General features: G+C 42.2%; 1 protein-coding gene across 2 annotated transcripts in view; it reads left to right on the forward strand.

Annotated features, from left to right (window-relative positions):
* NOTCH2 (notch receptor 2) overlaps nucleotides 1-15,113 on the forward strand; it is a 176,166-nt gene that overhangs the window by 86,282 nt on the left and 74,771 nt on the right. The window contains exons 3-5 of one of the 2 annotated variants that reach the window (XM_036769157.1): nucleotides 1,552-1,811; nucleotides 3,461-3,796; nucleotides 13,809-13,931. In XM_036769157.1, coding sequence (XP_036625052.1) covers nucleotides 1,552-1,811; nucleotides 3,461-3,796; nucleotides 13,809-13,931 — 719 coding nt within the window. The remainder of the gene's footprint in view (nucleotides 1-1,551; nucleotides 1,812-3,460; nucleotides 3,797-13,808; nucleotides 13,932-15,113) is intronic. The other variant, XM_036769158.1, reaches the window with a different exon arrangement.

Below are 15,113 nucleotides of genomic sequence, written 5' to 3' on the forward strand. Positions count from 1 at the left end.
GAACTGGTGGAGGTTTTTAATCTGGGAAAGGCCATGATGAAAGTGGTTTTTAGTAAGATTACAGGATGGATTAGAATGAGAATCTGGAAGCAAGGGAAAATCCTATGAGGCTATTACAGTAGTCTTGGCTAGAGGTGGGAAGGGACTGGATGAGGGTTGCAGCCGTGGGGATGAAAAGAAAGGAAAGGAGGTGAGATACGTTATTACAGTCCTTCAGATGATCCCTGATTTAATCAGAGCTGGAAGAGACCTCTGGCCATCCAGCCCACAGACAAACAAGAATTCCCCTCAACCACATCCCTGACAAGTGGACATCTGGTGTTTGAAATGTTTTTCTGTGTTGTTGGTCCTTTTACGAAAGATAAAAAATGTGTGTTGTTTGTGTGCAGGCACATCAGCTTCTGATAATGTGAGAACAGTTTCCTGGGCACACTTTTCCATACCTTAGTAGACGATTTCATGAGTTGTAGAGACTAAGGAATGCCATTACCTGGTCACCAGCCTTCTGGGGATGATCTGAAGCTTAAGTAGGCTGATCATCAAATGAAGGCAGAATTTAGGTTCTTGGCTTTCATTGGGTCCATACTATTAATCAAAAAACATTTATTAAACACCTACTGTATGTCAGGCACTTGGCTAGTTCCTGGGCATACCAAGACAGAAATGAAACAGTTCCTGCCCTCATGGAGCTTATCTTCCAGCTTGGTAGGGCTTGCCGGTTCTTGTGCTCTGCTGGTAAACCTTTGAAGAGCCCCGGCTCACCTTCCCAGCACAGCCAAGAGTCCTAGTTGCAGCTGAAGGGGATGAGGGAGGCCCAGAAAGGGAACGCTTGATAGGACTCAGTGGATGGTATTGTATGGAGGGTGTTGGTAGGGGTAGGAGAAGAAAGTCAAAGATGGCTTCAAAGTTTGGAGCCTGGGTGATTAGTCCAATGGGAAGGAGTCAGGAGGTGGGTCTTTTTGAGGGTAGAAGAGGATCAGTCTGATTTTAGATCCGCTGAAGTTTAGGCGACAGCCAGGCCTCAAGCCCATTCTAATCCTAGGGCTTGCTCTTCCTCTCTTCCCTGAGACATGAAACAGAAGACATTAATACCTTAATGCTTAAACACCTGAAGCGTTGTGACTTAGTGGAAAGAATGTTGGATTTGTAAGTCAGAGAAATTGGATTAGAATCCCAGATTAACTACTTCTTACCTCGGTGATATTGGGCAAATTACTTACATCCTTTAGGCCTCAGTTTTCTCATCTGTAAAATGAGACTTATGAGGACATTCTTCAGTCCTGAACTGGTCCCTCACAGTTCTCTGATCTGTGTGAGCCCCTGGGAGCAGGCAGCAGAGTGGATGGAATGCTGAAATGTCCCCACATTGATTTTTTCATATGTTTTATTTAAACCTCTCTGTGCTCTTTGCTAAAGCCTGGACTGCGGTCTTTATTACAGGAATGAGAGTTAAGGGAAATTGATGTACGAAGTTGCATGAGCCAAGGATCGTCAAATAAAATGGTTTCTTGTAGTTCATTGTTTTTATGGACAACTCTTTCCTTTGCACAGGTGTCCAGCGGGCTTCCTGGGCGAGTACTGCCAGCAGCTGGATCCCTGTGACAGGACCAGATGCCAGAATGGAGGGACCTGTGTGGCACTGGCCATGCAGGGGAAAGCCACGTGCCGCTGTGCGCCGGGCTTCACGGGTGAGGACTGCCAGTACTCCACCTCCCACCTGTGCTTTGTCTCCCGCCCTTGCCAGCATGGAGGCACTTGTCAAATGCGTAGCCGAGACACCTATGAATGCATCTGCCCACCGGGCCGTACAGGTAGGAATTGGGACTCAGGTCAGTGCCTCCTCCACTCTTGGCGGGAGGCTCCCTTGTCTTTGATGGTTCTTGGTGTCTATTCTTAAAGACCTCCCCTAGACTAGATGGACTATGGGATATTTTCTTCCACCTGTGCCAAAGACACATACCTCTTTCCCCTCTGGCCTTTTAAGAGGGAGAAATGATGAAGGAATAGTAGAGAGGCCTAGCAGGGATGAGAAGTATCTGAGTGGTTTGCCCTTCAGAAATTAGAATTCAGAGAATTCGTCATCTGAAGACCAGGAACACAACTGTCCCTCATCCGCCTCTCTATCCTACCTCAGGTACTAAAGAACAATTCATTTTTCTTACCAAGAGAAAAAGAAGAGGTGTGTGTAATAAGGAAGGCAGGATGGGAGTATTGGAGCTTGGATCATGACCTTTCTTCTGGCACAGCTCTGGGTTTTCCTTTTCCTTTTCACCTTGGGCAAGTAAGCCAAAATTATCCGTGCCCCTCAGCCAAACTTGTAGATGAAGCCATGATCAGGGTTTGGGCAAACCTTTCTAGATAAAGCTGTTTCTCAGGGGGTGTTTGTTTTTAAGAAGAGCTCAGTACTTCTTCTTTCCTTCCTAATAAAAGGAAGTATCTAAAGAGTATACATATTGCCACACACCTCAGCCACCGTGTCATCGTCCTGAGAGCAGTATAGTGCTGTGCAAAGAGCATTGGACTTAAAAAAAACAGGGGAATTGGATTTCGGTCACTGATTAGCCATGTGACCTTCTATAGGCCTTGTAATCTCTCTGAGTCCCCATTTCCCTGTGTATAAAATAAGAGTAGTGCCTACCCTGCTGATCTTAAAGGGTTACCATGGAGAATTAAAGTGGAGCGAAGAAGAGAGAGAGAAAGAGAGTGAGAGAGAGGGAGAGAGAGAGGGGATGGGGGGCATGTATTGTGGGAAGAGTAGCAGGGAGGCCAGTGTCTCTGAACTGCAGAATACATGGGGAGGTATAAAGCTGCTAGATATAACAGAGGCCAAGGTCCCACCATGATGGAAGAGGCTCTGAATTTATACCTGGTGGCAAGAGCAAACAACTCCATCATGAGAAGGTTGAAGGACTCCATCATGGCCACTAGGGAGTGATTTTTTTTTTGCAGCTCATGAAGACTGTCTATTGAGGCCTAGTAGGTTTGTGGGCTTCATCAGTGGAGAACAATGCCAGCCTTGGTGGAATCCTAGATCTTTGAAGTTTGAAGAACTCAAATCTAAGGCTGTATTATTTAATTAGTCCATACCCTCCCCTGATGCTGTAACTACTGGGGTTCCTGCTAAATTAACCTACAATGGTAACTACCCCCTTGCTTCAGAGAGATGCTCCATGTTCCTTGGTTGTGTATTGTGATTAGTCTGCCGAGATGGCCTGGGTACTTTGGAACTCTTGTGTTCTAGGAGGCTTTGGGGGATGCTATCAGAAAATCTGCTCAGTTAGCTCCCTGTTAATTAGACCAGGTTTCCAAAGGGCCTTTTGATACCTGCTGGTTTAGGAATTTGGTGCATCCCTTTGTGAACTAACAAAGTGTGTTTGGTATTGAGAATGGAGCTGGGGAATGGTAGCCTGGAAGAACCCCATTTTTGTCAAGTTGTTAAGTGTGACCATCCTTCCCACAGGAAAGCATTGCCAGTGGATAGATGCCTGCTTGTCTCAGCCGTGTGCAAACGGGAGCACGTGTACCACGATAGCCAACCAGTTCTCTTGTAGCTGCCTAGCGGGCTACACAGGACAGAGATGTGACACTGACCTGAATGAGTGTGACATGCCTGGGCGCTGCCAACATGGCGGCACATGCCTCAACCTGCCAGGCTCTTACCAGTGCCAATGCCCACAGGGTTTCACTGGGCAGCACTGCGACAGTCCCTATGTGCCATGTGCACCCTCACCATGTGTGAATGGAGGGACTTGCCGGCAGACGGGTGACTTTACCTTTGAATGCAACTGCCTGCCAGGTAAGCAGCTGTGAGAGCCCCCTGGGTCTGGGGAGATATCAACTGAGGGCGGGATCGGGTGGGGCTCAGCCCATATCAGGGAAGGAGGCTTTCTGTCATGGAAAAGGGGAAGTATAAAAATTACGATTGATGATGTTACAGTGGGGAGGGGAGGGAGGAGGAAAGTACTTTTATGGACACTTTATGGTAGATAAATCAACATAGGATAATTTACCATGTCACTATTTATGGTGATGGGTGACTAGGAAATTTTTTATTGCATCTTTTAAAGGGAAAGTTGCGGAATAGAGCTCTGGGAAAGGGGCAGGCATGGGAAAAGAGTTAAGGATACATCTGAAGACAGCATTGAGAATTAGACACATGTGTTTATTGATAGAGCCTGTGGATCTTCCCACTGTACATTTATATACATAGGCAACATACACCCCCTACTCACTCCTAAGACTTAAGAAGTTGCATTTAGGTATATAGGGTATACAGTTAGGTATGTAAGGGAGTCAGGGGTCTTGATGTCCAGTTGGAAAGGAGGAAGAAATAAGCTTTGAAGAATCTTGTTTGAATAATTAGAATGTCAGAAACTGAGGATTTTAACTGGGGCTGGAGAATAAGCAGCTGGAACAGATGAATTGCTAAGCAACAACAATCCTGTTTTTATACTAGTGTCTTAGTAATACCAAAAAAAAAAACAAAAGAAAGAAAACTGCAGGGGAGGAAAATCTGTGAAGTAAGCAGAATTGCCTCAAAAAAAAAAAGTTCTCTCCCCTGCTTTCCAGAGGGAGTTGGAAACATTTAGATTCTATGAATACATTTTACCCTCAGAAGTGAATGGGGAGGGAGAAGGGTTTTTTTTTCCATTTGAAAGCCACAGGTTTTGAAAACACGTTTCAATTTGGGCTGAATGATTATGGATTTATACTCATCTAAAAACCTTCCTAATAATTATATGCTATTTTAGAACTTAATCTCTTTTTGTTCTCAATTTTCCTACATTCAAAAGGCAGGGAATGTATTCACTCTGAGCTCTGAATAAATGTTACTCATTAATGTATGCTAGTACACCATTAATAGGGACAGCCGGGTGGCATAGTGGACAGAGTGCCAGGCCTAAAGTCAAGAAGACTCATCTTCCTGAGTTCAAATATGGCCTCAGATAACTTTTCCTAGTTGTGCGACCCTGGGCAAGTCACTTAACCCTATTGCCTCAGTTTCCTCATCCGTAAAATAAGCTGGAGAAGGAAATGACAAACCGCTCCTGCATCTGTTCCTAAAAGATCCCATATGGGGTCACAAAGAGTCAGACAGTGGAAACTGAAAGGCAATTGAACAACAACACACTATTAATCATTATTAATTATCAATTAATTGTTTAAGCATTATCAATACATTATTGTAAATCATAAAAGCAGACAAATGTGGCAGCATAGATTGTCATTGGACTTGGAGTCAAGAAGATCAGGGTTCAAATCCTGACTCGGACTCTTATTAGCTTTGTGCCCCTGGTGGGTAAGTCACTCAACCTCCCTGCATCTGCTTCTCTTTCTGTAAAATGAGAGTTGGGACTTGAGGTCCTCTCTAACTCTAAATATGTGGTCCTATGAACTCACAATAATACATTACCTTAAGGTATGCAAAGTTATTTTCTCACAATAAGCCTTCCAGATGGGCTGTCGTGTTCTACAGATAACAACACGGAGGCTTTAGAAGATTGAGTGACTTGACTCCACGGTTGCACGATCTTATGACTTATTAGTCATAAGGATTTTTTTTAAAATTTCTTTATTTATTTTTAGTTTACCACACACGGTTCTACATAGTTTTGAGTTCCAGATTTTCTCCCCTCCCTCCCCAAGACGGCATGGAATCTCATATAACTGTCATGTATAACTTTGCATTGAATTAATTTATGCACTAGTCAAGTTGTGGAGAAGAATTTTGACCAATGGAATGAATCATGAGAAAGAAGAAACAGAACCAAAAAAAAAAAAACCAACCCAAAAACAAAAACAAGAGAGAAGCAAAAAAAGGCGAGCATGTAGTGCGCCTCGATCCGTATTCAAACTTCACAGTTCTTTCTCTGGATGAAGACAGCATTCTCCATCTTGAGTCCCCTGGAGTTGTCCTTGCCCCTTAGATTGCTGAGAAGAGCGCAGTATGTCAGGGTTGGTCCTCACGGGATCCATATATCTGTGGCTGTGCACAACGTTCTCCTGGCTCTGCTCCGCTCACTCAGCATTATGTTGTGTAGGTTTTTCCAGGTTGTTACGAAGTCTGCATCATCCCCATTTCTTATGGCACAATAGTATTCCATCACCTTCATATACCACAGCTTGTTCAGCCATTCCCCAATTGATGGGCATCCCTTTGATTTCCAATTCTTGGCTACCACAAAAAGAGCTGCTATAAATATTTTTGTACATATGGGTCCCTTTCCCTCTTGTGTGATTTCTTTGGGATACAACCCTAGAAGTGGTATTGCTGGGTCAAAGAGTATGAACATATCTATAGCCCTTTGGGCATAGTTCCAAACTGCTCTCCAAAATGGCTGGATCAGCTCACAACTCCACCAGCAATGCAACAATGTTCCAATTTCCCCACATCCTTTCCAGCATTTATCATTTTCCTGTTTTGTTATTTTAGCCAATCTGACAGGAGAGATGTGGTATCTAAGAGTTGTTTTGATTTGCATTTCTCTAATCAGTAGTGATCCAGAGCATTTTTTCATATGCCTACAGATAGCTTTAATTTCTTCCTCTGAAAACTGCCTGTTCATATCCTTTGACCATTTCTCAATTGGGGAATGGCTTGTATTCCTATATATTTGGCCCAGTTCCCTGTATATTTTAGAAATGAGGCCTTTATCAGAGATACTAGTTGCAAAGATTTTCTCCCAGTTTTCTGCTTCCCTCCTAATTCTTGTTGCATTGGCTTTTTTTGTACAAAAACATTTCAATTTGACATAATCAAAATTATCCATTTTGCATTTTGTAATGCTCTCTATCTCTTGTTGGGTCATGAATTCTTTACTTTTCCATAAATCTGATAAGTAAACTATTCCTTGCTTTCCCAAATTACTTATAGTATCAGCTTTTACTCCTAGATCATGAACCCATTTTGACTTTATTTTGGTATATGGTGTAAGATATTGGTCTATACCCAGTTTTTGCCCTACCATTTTCCAATTTTCCCAACAGTTTTTGTGAAATAGTGAATTATTAGCCCAGAAGCTGGCCTCTTTGGGTTTATCAAAGAGTAGATTGCTAAACTTGTTGATTTCTCCTACTTGTGTACCTATCCTATTCCACTGATCCACACCCCTGTTTCTTAACCAGTACCAGGCAGTTTTGATGACTGCTGCTGTGTAGTACAGTTTAATATCTGGTGTGGCTAAGCCACCTTCTCTAGCATGTCTTTTCATTAATACCCTAGATACTCTAGACCTCTTGTTTTTCCAAATGAATTTTGTTATTATGTTGTCCAGCTCAGTAAAATAATTTTTTGGTAGTTCGATTGGTATGGCACTGAATAGATAGTAGTCATAAGGATTTATTAAGCACCTACATGTGCCAGCCAGTCGGTACCTGAGGCTTTATTCGAACCCCAGTTTCCTGGGTCCAGGCCTCTTTCCACAATCCCACACAGTCTTTTCAGTGAGCATTGTGCTTGCAGAAAGGATCATTTAAAGGAAATCATTAGTCTTCAGGCCTTTCTTTTGTTAGTATTTTAAGGGTTAAGGAAATCATCTGAATGTGAACATTTCGCTTTTCCATATGTTCTGGCATTTGGCTATATCAGAAGTCCAAAGGACCTAATGATTGAGTTTGGTATGACGTTGTATAAACCTTCATAAGGGGGGAGAAAAGCTCTTTCACTTTGTTAAAAATGCCTTTTAACAGTTGCCTAGAACCAGGAGGTTGACTTGGCAGTGAGACAATGACAGGAAGTCAGAGAAGTCAATAAAGGAAGTTTTTTTAGCTAGGAGAGAGTGATTATTCACTGAAATTCTCTGCATTGTTATCCATCAGTGAGGATAAGGACCTTAGGGAATTCTGAGAGTGTGTACAGGAAGGGATCTATCAAACCAGAATAATATATTCTCCAGAAAAAAAGGAAATCACTCGGCGTTCTTTGAGAGAAAAGATGCCTGGCCTATTCATAATAACAACAACTCATGTATATAGTGCTTTGTTTTAATTACCGTATCTCAATCGCTCCTCATCACCACCCTGCAAGGTTGGTAATTCGAGTATTTTCAGTCTTGTTTTACATATAGCGAATCGGAGGCTTTTAGATGTTGACTTATGCATGTAGGTATATGGTAGAAGTAGGTGGAGCATTGGATAGGGCTCTGGAGTCAGGAAGACCCTGAGTTCAAATCCTGCTTCAGACACTTACTAGCTGTATGACCTTGAACAAGACACTTAACCTCTGTTTGCCTCAGTTCTTCAACTACAAACTGTAAAACCTATGGATCAAATGAGATATTATTTGTAAAGCGCTTTGCATAGCGGCATATAGTAGGTGCTATATAAAGGCTAGCTGCTATTATTATCATTATTAATATTAATAAGCCTCAAACCCAGGTCATCTGATTCCAAGATTTCACTGTATCACACTAGGTCAAGGAATAAGGAGACAAAAATTTTCTTCCTGATGCTCTTCATACCATTTCAAGCAAGTTGTTTATCCTCATTGGTGAAGTAAGAAAGGGTAGGGAATTAGAGAAGAAATAACAGATCTGACCTACCTCTCCTGGGTGTTTTGAGCTTCAGTAAAATGTCAAGTCTTTTTGAACTGTTGGGGGAAAAAGAAAGTTTGTTGTTGTTTCAGTCATATCCAACCCTTTGTGACCACATTTGGGGTTTTCTTGGCAGAGATACTGGAGTGGTTTGTTATTTCCTTCTCTAACTCATTTTACAGATGAGGAAACTGAGTCAAACAGGGTTAAGCGATTTGTCCGAGGTCATACAGCTAGTAAGTGTCTGAGGTCCGGATTTGAACTCAGATCTTCCTGACTCCAGGCCTGGTGCTCTATCCACTGCACCACCTAGTTGGCCATTATCAGAGAAACCATGATTTAGTACATATAGAGTGCCTACTGCCCTATGGCATTAGCTGGGCGCTGCAGTTAAAAAAAAACAGGGGAAAAAAGTTAAATCCACCTGGTCCCCATCTTGTAGGAGCCTGTGACTTAAACCAGGACGCCCCACTCTGCTGCAAACCAAAAGATGATGCAGGAAACCTGGGAATAATTATATTTTTGCACAATTTAAAACTTTGGGGCTTGCAGTTCACATGTCTAGGAATGTATGGGTGGGGTTGGAAAATAACTCTTAGTCAGGGAAGGCTTCCTGATGGTGGAATACTTTGAGAAGGCCCCTATTATTCAGCACCATTTCCTCTCCTAAAAAACTAGACTTGAGTTGGCTTTTTAAAAGAAACATGTTAAGCATCTATAAGAACCCTTCTTTATGTGCTAATTATCACATTTAAAGATGGGGAAACTGAGTCATCAGAAGGTGAAATGCCTTGTTCAACTAGTGAGCATGAAACTGAGGGCTACTTGGTTAGTGACTCACTCCACAGACTTGTCTGGATTGTCCACCTAGTCCATGTACAGTCTTGGGGAAGAAACCATGTGAAATGGAAAGACCCTGGACCTGAGTTGGAGTCCTGGCTCTGCCATGGACCATCCCCCTGACCTCCAGCAGCTTCACTTTCCCTTTCTGGATCTCCTTACCTGTGAATTGAGGGTTTTTGATGAAGTGACTTCTTAGCACAGTGCCTAGCATGTACTAATTTAATACATTTAATACATGCTCATTGACTGATTTGAAGGTCTTTTCTAGCATCGGTCTATGATCTTCTGGTCTAATGACATGATTACACAAACTAATTATAACTCATTTGATGATGCTTTCCTCTTGCAACTTTTCTGGCAAAGAATAAAGTCCTCCACGGTCACTTAGCTTGTAGATCTTAGAACTGGAAGAGACCTTGGAGCTCTTCTTGTCCAGTCCCTTTGTTTTGCAGATAAGGAAACTAAGACCCACAGGGGTTCATTGACTTGACTTTAGGTCAGGGTCACACAGGCAATAAGTATCAGCTGTGGAATTTAAATCTGGGTCCTCTGACTCAGGATCCAGAATCCATTCACCTATACCGTGCTGACTTCATTAGAGAAATATTTCCTGGGGTGGGAGGAGAGAGACATCAAGCATGTTTGTAAAAATTCAGAGTTTCTTTAGCATAAAATGTAGCCTTTGAAGACTCCAAGAAGAGGGAGAATAGAAAGATCTTTAAGGGGCAGAAAAGTAGAATCTGCTCCAGCAGGTAAAGGCTCCTCTTTTCTCATGATCAGCAGCTGTGAACATTTCAGACCTTTCATGAGTTAACATTATATAAACTCCTTAGCAGAAGCCTGTATGTGTGTGTACTGAGGAGTGGCACCCAGCCAATGAAGGTTTATCATAAGAACACAATAGAACACTAACGAAAATTATCAAATCATCAACTCCCAATATTATTGGGTCGGGGCCAGCTGGAGAGAGAACTGGGTAAGGGTGGTTTTATGTGTAGGAGTGTATTTTAATAAAGCAGCACAAGTCATCACAAAACGTTGGGCTGTTTTTAAATCTATTGGCTGTCTCTTGAGAGTTGACAGTTGGATTGATTGGGTAGCCTTCAGTACATTTTTCCCCCCTCCTTCTTCTGTCACACCCTTTCATTCCTCTTCTCTCTCATGTGTTTTTCTACATAGGAATTGAGAGGGGGTGGACCTTCCCCCTTATCTCTAGTAACTATCTTTGCACTTAGCACACTGATGATCATTGATTATCCTTTGGTCATTAAAATAAGGGCTGAGCACGTTTTGTGGGTTTAGTGTTTGTTCTGTTTCTGCTATGATTAAGAGTTATTTGGTTTTGTTTTTTTGGCATTCTCTGAGTTTTGGCATACTCCGAGTTGAGTGCCTCCCTGGCCATGGCACCCTGCTTTGGCAAACCCCTCCAGCTTTGGGGTCAGGTGCCACAGGGTCACAGTACTATTGAGGATGGTCCTTGGGACTGGAAGGCAAGATCTGCTTACCTAATGTTCCTCAAAATCCTGTCCAAGGAATTAAAAGTTAGGGAGAAAATACATTTCCAGCTATACCCAGGATTACTTTTGTATCCATTGTCCTCTTATGAATTTCTGGAAAAGTGAACCCAGTAGATAAAAAATATGATGAGAGCTAGCTAAGAAGAAAAAACAATAGTAGTAAGATTGAGCCATCAGAAAGGCTAAATTCCATGAACCTCTAATTTAAGCACTAGTTAGTCTTTTGTACTGGTTCTCTAGTTTTCTAATTGCAGATTTGCTTATTCCTTGAGGCCTTTCACTCAAAAGCTTTGGAGTTCTGTCACCTTTGCCAATAAGAGACCCTTTAGGGAAGCCCAGCTGGGTAACCTTTTTTCTACTGGCTCATTCCACATATACTCACCCACCAGACTCAAGAAAGGTGTGGTGGCTTCTAAGAGAGATGTGCTAAATTCTGGAATTATGGGTCCCGAAGAGTTTTCTGTCTCCCTCCTCCCTACAGCCTTCTTCCTTCTGCTATCATCAGTAAGCAAACCTGCCCACAGTACCGTGACAGGAGGATTTCGAACCATACCTCTGATATTATTTCTCCTTACTTATCCTTTTAAGGATTTAAATTGGCTTGAGTTAATATAGCCCTGCTACCGTGCCAGTGTGATTCTCCCAATGAACCTGACACACCCAGCTGTTTCTCAGCCCCTTTAACATCCACGTTTGGAAACTTGTCATCTGTAAAATGCAGAAAGGGGAAGTGACATAGCCCTGGTAGATGGGAGAACAGACTTCACAGTCACTTACTCTTGAGTTCTGGTGATTCTTCTGACACATGCTAATGCCTCAGGCCACTCTCTAAGAGTTCAAATTACAGATGAGATGCCAGTCTGTAACAGTGGAGCAACTTCTCATACCAAGGAGTTCCTCACACCAAATGAAGTCACATATTTGGATCAAAAGAAAAAAAAGTAGAAGTAAAACTGAGTGATTACTAAGATTCCTTCCAGATCTAAAATTCTGTGATTCTAGAAAATGTTTGTATAGATAAGACCTTTTAAAAGATAGTAAATAAATGTCAGATTGAGCCTCCCACTCCTAAATGTAGGAGTGGTTGTATTGAATCTTGCTTTGGAATCTAGGTTTTTCAGGTTGTTAAGGCAACAGTAATATAGTGGAGGAAGTTAGTTCTCTAGTGACTTGGAATAATTGAGCTGGAAAGGACCTCAGAAGCCATCTAGCTCAACTCCCTTGTTTTACAGATGAACAAACTGGAGTTCAGAGAGGTCAGATGAATTGCCTGTTGTCATATAGTAATTAAATGACAAAGGTGGGATTTGAACCCAGTCTCCTGGTGCTGGTTTAGAGCACTTCTGTGAAAATGCTTTCCAAACCCTAAGACTCTTCCTCTATAGGTCAGTTTTAGTGTCATTTTTATTGTTAGGTGAAAGTCACAAGTTTGATTTCCTATCAAGATTTATTATCTTGCTTCTTATTGTTGGCCAGAGAACACCCTTGTGGTAGTTGGTGAGCTCTGTGTATCATTGACCAGGCAGTAGCTCAATATAAAGCCCAGGACTGGGTAAACCCATTGCCCCTTCTGGAAAAATGCCACAAAACTCAATGCCCCACTGCTGGTAGGTTAATAGACCCATGTCTCTAATGATTCCCAGTAAATGTGGAATAGCACAAGAGACTTAAGGATTATGGTCCCCTTTATAGCATTCATATCTTTGAATAGAATAAATGTAGTCAGGTATTCATACAGTTATGTATGAGATCATTAAAAAAATGGGGAGTCCAAAGAATAATCTAGTAGCCTTGCTCTCATACTTAGTACATCATTATGGTGTTCTTAGGGGAACATCATTCTGTTGAGTCATAATTTCCAGTTTTATTTAAATCCTTAGTTTCACAGAGTGATTTCTTTTCCTCTCCACCCAAATTATTTGGCCAGTGCTATTTTGTGTGGTTGCAGTCAAAAAAACCCAACAAATAAGCCTGCTGGGCTTAGGGTGGAGTAGCATAGATGTAGAACTCATAGGAAGAGCTTGTGACGGAGATAGAGAAGGAAAGAAAGTACAAGGGGTGACTTGGGAGGCCAAATGTAATGACTGACCCATCCGTGGTGGGATGAGCCATTGATCTTGAAGCTTGATGGCTTTGGATTACACCAATCAAGGAGGGACCCAAATCTTAGGGCCAGAAATAAGCAGTAGAGGAGCAAGCCTGCAAAGGGAACCACAGTGGAACCACTAGAAGCAGTCAATGGATAGAGCAGCTATTAAGAGGAAGGAAGGTGGGTCCACTCTGCTAAAGCAAAGAGCAAAATAGAGAGGAGAAGAAGGAGTAATTTAGCGGGGAGAAAAGGAAAGTGAATTCAGAATGTTGGTATGTTTAATGAACATATGGATGCCCTTCTTGAGTGTATTCTAATCAAAAAGAGTTTGATTATGACAGCTCTATTATCTTACCTCTTTCTATCCCTTCCCTTTTCCCAACCCCAGTCACTGACATGAATGAAAGAATTTGGTGGGTGGGTGTTTTTAAAATACTACCAGTGAAATCCTAGTAGCAGGAAAAGTTCACCTTCACCAGGATTTTATCCTAGTGAATAAAATGGGAATCCATGGGTGTTCCAACAGAGCTTTGAAGCCTCTGGAGGGGAGGGATCACAATGAGGGAATTATGCTAGGCCCAGTATGTAATATTTGCCATATAGAAGAAAGAGTATGGGTGAGAGGTTTCTGGTTGATGGTTCTTGGGCTGAGCATAGACTGAGAGCTGAAAGAGACCATAGGGGTCATGTAGGCCAACCCCCTTATTTTAGAGTTGAGGAGACTGAGCAGAACCTGCTGGGTGATCAAGTTTGGGTCAGAACCTTTGGCAGATCACCTTTCCCTGTGCGAATGATTGACCTTTTTTGTTATTGTTCCTCTCGTGTCAGGTTTTGAAGGGAACACTTGTGAGAGGAATATCGATGACTGCCCAAACCACAATTGTCAAAATGGCGGAGTTTGTGTGGATGGGGTCAATACTTACAACTGTCGCTGTCCTCCACAATGGACAGGTAAGTGTGATGTGCCATAGGTGGGCTGAGACCAGAAGGGCATTGGCAGTGGCACCGGGAATGTTTCTGATACAGCTACTGATTGACATTGAGTGGCTGAAAAGCCACCTCTTGTCCGAAACCCTCTCAGCTCTTACTTAACTCAGCTCATTACTATAGGGTACATGTCCACGCCTCAGACTCAAGATGTTGACCTGTTCTCAGCTACAGGGAAATAGTTCAAATTATATTTTTCAGTCGATACTGATCCATCACTCACTACTTACTGAGCGCTGTGGGGGTGTCAGGGAGGTGACATGAGAATATATTAGGGACATGGCCTCTGGCTTCTAACAGCTTATTGTCTTGTTCAAAAATAAGGCATATGCACATTCAACATTTATGAATCAGATGATGAGATAGCATCGAATTGTCCAAATGGATTGTATGAACAGTAAGTTTTTGTAGGATTTCAGAGAACCAATCTATCAGTCAACAAACATTTGTTAAGCTGTATTCTAGGCACTGGTCTGGGTGCTAGGAATACATCAAATATGGAATAGTTCTTGCCCTCAAGGAGCTTACATTCTGTTTTGGGAGAGACTTGGACAGAGATAATTAGGAGGCCATTGGATTAAACCAGGAAAGAAAGGATAAGGGCCTGAATTAAGTGGCTTAAGTAGAGAGAAGCAAGATGGAGGTAAGCCATGTTGGAAAAGACGGTATTTGGCAACTTGATTGGATGTGTAGGTGTGAGGGAGAGTGAGGAGTTTTGAGAATCCTGGGGAGTTTGTAGACCTGAGAAGCTAGAAAGAGCATGGTGCCCTCCAAAGAAACTGGGACGTTTGGAAGAGGAGGGTTGGGATTTGGGGAAAATAGAATGAATTCTGCTGATGTGGGGTAGGTACCATTTTATTTCTTTCCATAATAATAATTGCTATGAGCTAACATTTATACAGTACTTTAAAAATATATTAAAAATTTTATAAATATTATCTCCTTTGATCCTCACAACAACCCTGGGGAGTAGATGCTAGCCCCACTTTACAGATGAGGAAACTGAGGCAAACAGCGTTAAGTGACTTGTCCATGGTCACAGGACCAGTAAATGTCTGAGGTCACATTTAAACTCTCTCTGTGCATTTTGGTGCCACCTAATCATTTATATTGTGTGATTGTGTAAAGTGCAGTTCACATGTGCTT

The sequence above is a fragment of the Trichosurus vulpecula genome, chromosome 7, assembly GCF_011100635.1.
Source record: "Trichosurus vulpecula isolate mTriVul1 chromosome 7, mTriVul1.pri, whole genome shotgun sequence".
Taxonomy (NCBI): domain Eukaryota; kingdom Metazoa; phylum Chordata; class Mammalia; order Diprotodontia; family Phalangeridae; genus Trichosurus; species Trichosurus vulpecula.